Here is a 6,000-nt window from a genome sequence, read left to right on the forward strand (position 1 = left end):
GTGAAATACCCTATATAATCATTCTATCACCCCTTTAAGAACGTTTTGTCTTCTGTCCGAGGTAATGCCATGACTGTGACTTATAATTAATTTGGTTTTCACAATAGATTTTGCAAAAGGAGCTAGGCAGACCAAACCTAATCCCAATAAGTAATGGCAGGCAAACCTCAATATATAAATGAAAAATTTGAGGCTTTTTGTTGGCCATTAACATGGTTGCCTCTAACGTAATTTTAAACATTCACAATTATTACATAAACATTTAGTATTTCTACTTCTGTAATTTATTTGAGGCAAAGGATGGAAATAAAAGGTTTTAACATTATGGCGTAACAGGTAGTTGTGGGCTTGCTTAAGAGATTCATTAAATCCAAATGCTTTCTATTTTGCAAACAAATCAACATTTACCTTTAAGATTTACATGCAGATCAATAAATACAAACAATTATTTTGTAGTTGAGGGGATGAAAAAATTTGCTAACTTAAAACTCAGCAGTAAGCCAGACAGAAGAGGTGAACACGTAAGAGGTGAAGTATAGTATAGAGTCCTCAGTTGCAAAGTCGAGTCCCCTCCTCTCTTTTTGTCCCTTTCCCCTTTACACAGAAGACATGGCATACAGTATACACCCATCCATCTCGAGTGAGAGCATTGACTGGCAACATACCAGACAACAGCATGGGGTCCATGTCTGCACACTTCTTGACGTGGTCAGACTCTCCAGTCAGTGATGACTCATCAATCTTCAGGTCATTGCCCTGGATCAACACTCCATCAGCGGGAAGCAAATCGCCTGCAACAATAGAAATTGCAGAGTTGCTATCTGCAGTGGATACATTTACATGTTCTGGAATTGATTTATATAGCCATACGCAACAAATAGTTCAGATAACTTTGAAGGTTCAATAGATTAGGGTTAGAGTTGATTAAAAGCTGCAGTAGGTAGAATGCAAAAAAAAAACGCCTGAATTTTCAAATAGAGTAAGACTTCTTCCTGCAACTCTCCCTCTTACTTCTTTGTGATTGGTTTAAAGAAATGCAAACAACCCAGAGCGTTTTTTTTCCTCCTATCCCAGAATGTATGTGTGGCGTAGCCAGACCTTACTCCACAGAGCTGTGGAGATAGATCTGGTAATGAGACACTAGTCTGCAGCTAATTAATTTCTCAACATTAACATACTGTTGCTTAAATATATTTAATTGCTTAAGGTGGACTTCATAACTTTAATCCCCCTCTGGAAATGAGTTGAAAGTCTAATTTCAGCCACTGAACCATGAAAATTATTTCACACAGAACAAAGTTAATCAAAGTTATCAAATTGTTCTGAAAGGTTTGGTCAATTTTAGTGTAACTTTTCAGTGTTTTAATTAAAGCCATGGTTGAAATAGAAAATATTTTGTAGTAGTAAGAAAGGGCAAACTGGATAGATTTCTCATATATCAATCAACAATATTAATAGATATAAAAGAGAGTTTGCATGACTGAATACCTTGCACACTGCTACAAAATCATGTGTAATCTTTAAATTGCAAGATAGATGGTACTGTAAACAAAAACACTAAAGGTGCCAGTTACACCTTTATTTCCCCAGAAAGATGTTAAGATGTAGCAACTAGAGACCATCTTGAGATGGGATCACATAAGCAGCAAAGCCAATTCTTGCCAGGGGCGTAGAGTAGTAGTAGTAGGAGTAGTAGTAGTAGTAGTAGTCGTCCATACTTCATACCCCCCTAGTTCCGGCACCCTTGCTCAGACCACACCCATTTTCGAAACCTGCCTTCATTTTGATGTCAACTACACACCCGTGAAGTTTCGTGACTGCATCTTGCACGGTTGCGACTTATCAGTTATCGTGGTGCTCAAAACCACGTCTGTGGTAGTTCCCACTACAGTAGGTGTCTCCACACACACACACACACACACACACACACACACACACACACACACACACACACCTTGTAAAGCACTTTGGTCAACCCAGTTGTTTTTAAACGTGCTATATAAATAAATTGACATTGACATTGATACAGCCTCACGAGGTGAAAACAATAACAGCTTCGCTGTTGCGACTGGTGGTGTCATGGAACTAACTGGATTAAGCCAGAAGATCCATTCCTTCATTGATAACTTGTCTGTTAATATTTGCATGTGCTTGTTTTGCTCCATCGGAATGTGTAACAGCACAGGTTGTGAGGACAGAAGCCTCTTGTGGCTCATCTTTGATATACCTCAATTTTCAATTTTTTATGAATTCTGTTTCAAAGCTCTATGAACTATTAATTTGCACCAAGCAGCATTTCCCATTTGAGTTTACTCCACTTACTACATGTCATGAACTGAGTAAACGCTAAAATAAACACAGTTTTTCAACCTCCTCACACCTACCGTATTTGATCTGTGCAATATCCCCCACCACTATGTCCGACACAGGCAACTGTATGACCTGGCTACCGCGGACCACCTGGAATTTCTGCTCCTGCTCAATGCGGCTCTGCAGCCCACGGAACTGCTTCTCCTTCGACCAGTCGTTAAAGGCCGTCACCAGCACCACACACACCACAGACAACAGGATAGCTGCGCCCTCGATCCAGCCGGCATCCGCCTCGCCCTCGTCCTCTACCCCACCTGCCCCTGTGGCACAGGCTACAGTTTGGTAATGACGACAAGAAGGAGAAAAGGAACGTTATATAGATGTCATACATTTGTAAGCACACTATTTTCATATACACTGTAAGTATTCTGTCAACACACATTTACACACTTGATATCAACTCACAATTTTCATACACAGGTATACATGCTTGTATATGTGTATTATACACTTACACTTTGAAAATAAAAGACACACAAAGGGATGTAATCAAAACTCACACTCACACTGAGATGAGTGTGTGCAATTGCTCTGCTTATGGACAATGTACGCAATATAAAAGACAACTCTAAAAACAAAATAAAATGAAATCTGGCTGAAATGACCTTCAGAGAATTCACTTCTCCTCGCCTCTTCATTTATTTTCTCCACTTCAAATTAATGCCCTGCAGTCTACTGGCTGTGCACTGACAGACTGGGGTATATTTGGAAATGAAACAAGGCCTGTTCCTAGTCCTCCTTGTGCTGCTTCATGTAATACTCAAATACTTCAAATGCCCCTGGTGGGGTGATTTGCTTTGGAATATAAAGCGCTTCTCACAGCTATCATAGCTCACAAGGGAACTAGTGCAGACCCCATATGATAGACATTACATAGGCAGGGTCTGATTTAACCAAGAACTAAACTCCAAGAAGCAATTTGGACTTACTGTTGCACTACAGATGGGTTCAGATCAATAGAAGGTTAATTTAGTGGATATACTGCATACACTCACAGAACATAAACTCCTTGATCTGTAAGACTACCAGTACCAATGCACACATTTGTTATCACGCATTTATGTAGGTTTTAGCACAAAGAGAGACATATTGAAGACATTTAATATTTTATCTAATATGATGTATTAAATATTGTTCCTATGTATGTTATTTGTTAGTTTTAGGATTTTGACACGTGACAGCTCAGTATTCATGGTTTTCATGGACTAACCCATCTCCTAAAGATAATACAACAGTATATTCAGACTGGCATGGGTGTGATAAGTGAAGCCATTTTATTATCTTGCAAAAAAAAAAAAAAAACAATGGTTAAAGCCTCTTACTAAGGAGTAAATATTTCATGTCGAACAAATCATTACTATTATTTAATTCACTGAAAGAACAAATACTAGCAAATTAGTGCAGTACATACATATATTTTTTTAAACAATTTAATTGGATGTGATGGTTTAGCCTGTCCCGTTTGGTCGCTGCAGCACATTGACAGACAAAAGTGAGTGTAGTAGCTGTCCATGGTTCTGATTGTACAGCTCTTAGTATGTAGACATGTGGATGTGTGCACAAACTGTGTTCCTGCCTGTCTCAAAGAAAGACACACTAAGTCATGCAGCATATTTGTAGCTGTCCGTGGTGCTGAAGTGCCAAAATTGTCCTAGACCCAAGCCTCCCAAAGCACAAAATATATAAATAATGAAGATGATTGAGAAACCTTTATGACTGGGTGAGATGTAAATGAATAATGAATGTCTATAAGTATTGTGAGTATTTTCTTAGTATTTTTTCAGGGCTTTGTTTTGTTGCATGTTGTGTGTTTGATACAGACGCAATTAAGAGCCTCCTCATTCAACTGCAGCCAGGCTGTTTCATATGTAAATGAGAATTAAGTCATCCCACCACCTTCTATTTCTGGAAGGTTGATTTTTTAGACCTATTAATAAACAAAACAGTAAACCAGCAGTGTGATGTGTGCTTGTGTATACATGCATGTGTGATATTTGCTTTTCACACTTCAGTATAGACATTTCAGTACAAGTCAACTGTTTTATGGCCTCTAATTTTTTATTTATATTTTTCTTTGACATGAAGTTTAAATATTTTTGGTGTATGATTGTTGTTATATATGTATAGCAATTATCTTTATTTATTTAATTTCCAGTTAGGTTTACTGTCATATGTGTTACTGTCATTTAGCCAAATTTATTATACCAAGAAAAATCCCTTGAAATGTGTCATCCCTAAGACAGTAAAGTCAGCAGTAAAATATCGTGACATAGTATATATCTACAGTACGTCGCAACTCTTTCATGGCCAAATTGGGGGGAAATTACCAGAAATGTTTGATTCATTATATTAAATATTTGTGTGAAAAATGAGTTTGATGTGCTCTTGTTAAAGTGGCGCCCTAAAAACATCCTCACATCCCTTTGGCCTTATTTATGCCCATCTCGCCTCTGTAACACACACACACACACACACACACACACACACACACACACATATCCATTTGGTGTTTTTCTGAATAAGGTGATTCAAAGTGGTATGTATTCATATCTTTCTTAATCACTCTGCTATAACGGCATCTATTCATATCCACAGGAGTTATTGTGCACATTTAGATTCATATATATATATATTTTAGGGCTGTCGATCAATTAAAAATTTTAATCTAATTAATTACATACTCTGTGATTAATTAATCGAAATTAATCGCATACATAATTAACGGTGCCTGAACCGATACTTTTTAAGAAAGTAAAAAAAGAAAAGAAAAAAAAAGGGTACTAAACAACAGTCGGTGACATTAAAGAACGGCTTGTTTATTGCTAAGGCCATATGGTCAAAATTAAATGAATTAATAATAAATAACTTATTTCACTAGTAAATTGCTGTTGAACGACAAAAACAACCACCAGATGGGAAAAGGACAATTACAATAACTCAAATGCACCACGAAGCTGTAGTTTACCAGTTTCATTGAACGCACCGTCTGTGTTGTTTTTCCGATGGCAGCTACAGATTGTTACACCCTACACCCGGTGTTGAATCCTCTACAGTAAAACACAGTCAAACTTTACACCGTTTAGCGTTAGCTGTCAGCATTTTAACCATGTTTAATCCAGCTACTAGCTAGCGGTAGGCTAACGTTAGCTGCTGTCAAGTATAGTGTTAACTAGCGTCACGTGCAGCGGTGTTTGTGTTGCCTATGGTCTGTTTCAGTACATCAGAGAGAAGCGCAGACATATCAGTGGCACCAGATTTCGGTAGCCAGGGTTGGCAGGAAGAAGATTTTTACAAGTAAATGTTCCAATTAATGATCCAGGCAGCACATTCTCGTCTCCCTCCTTCATTTTACAGTCCAATGGCTAGAGCAGCTCCGGGTCAAACGTCAATATGGAATGGATTAATCTGCGTTATTTTTTTTAATGCGTTACTTTTTCTCAGATTAATGAATCGAAATTAACGCGTTATTTTGACAGCCCTAAAATATATATATATATACATATATATATATATATATATATATATATATATATATATATATATAAATATATATATATATATATATATATATACATACATATATATACATATATACATACATATATATATATATATATACATACATACATA

At 37.1% G+C, this 6,000-nt stretch overlaps 1 protein-coding gene across 13 annotated transcripts in view; it reads right to left on the minus strand.

The window, feature by feature from the left end:
* The window catches only part of atp2b2 (ATPase plasma membrane Ca2+ transporting 2), a 144,647-nt gene that overhangs the window by 42,763 nt on the left and 95,884 nt on the right, over window positions 1-6,000 (minus strand). For all 13 annotated transcript variants that reach the window (XM_031301676.2, XM_031301664.2, XM_031301667.2 and 10 more), the window contains 2 exons: window positions 2,385-2,642; window positions 666-791 (listed from right to left, as the gene is read on the minus strand). In XM_031301676.2, coding sequence (XP_031157536.1) covers window positions 666-791; window positions 2,385-2,642 — 384 coding nt within the window. The remainder of the gene's footprint in view (window positions 1-665; window positions 792-2,384; window positions 2,643-6,000) is intronic.

Source organism: Sander lucioperca, chromosome 6 (assembly GCF_008315115.2).
Source record: "Sander lucioperca isolate FBNREF2018 chromosome 6, SLUC_FBN_1.2, whole genome shotgun sequence".
Lineage (NCBI taxonomy): Eukaryota > Metazoa > Chordata > Actinopteri > Perciformes > Percidae > Sander > Sander lucioperca.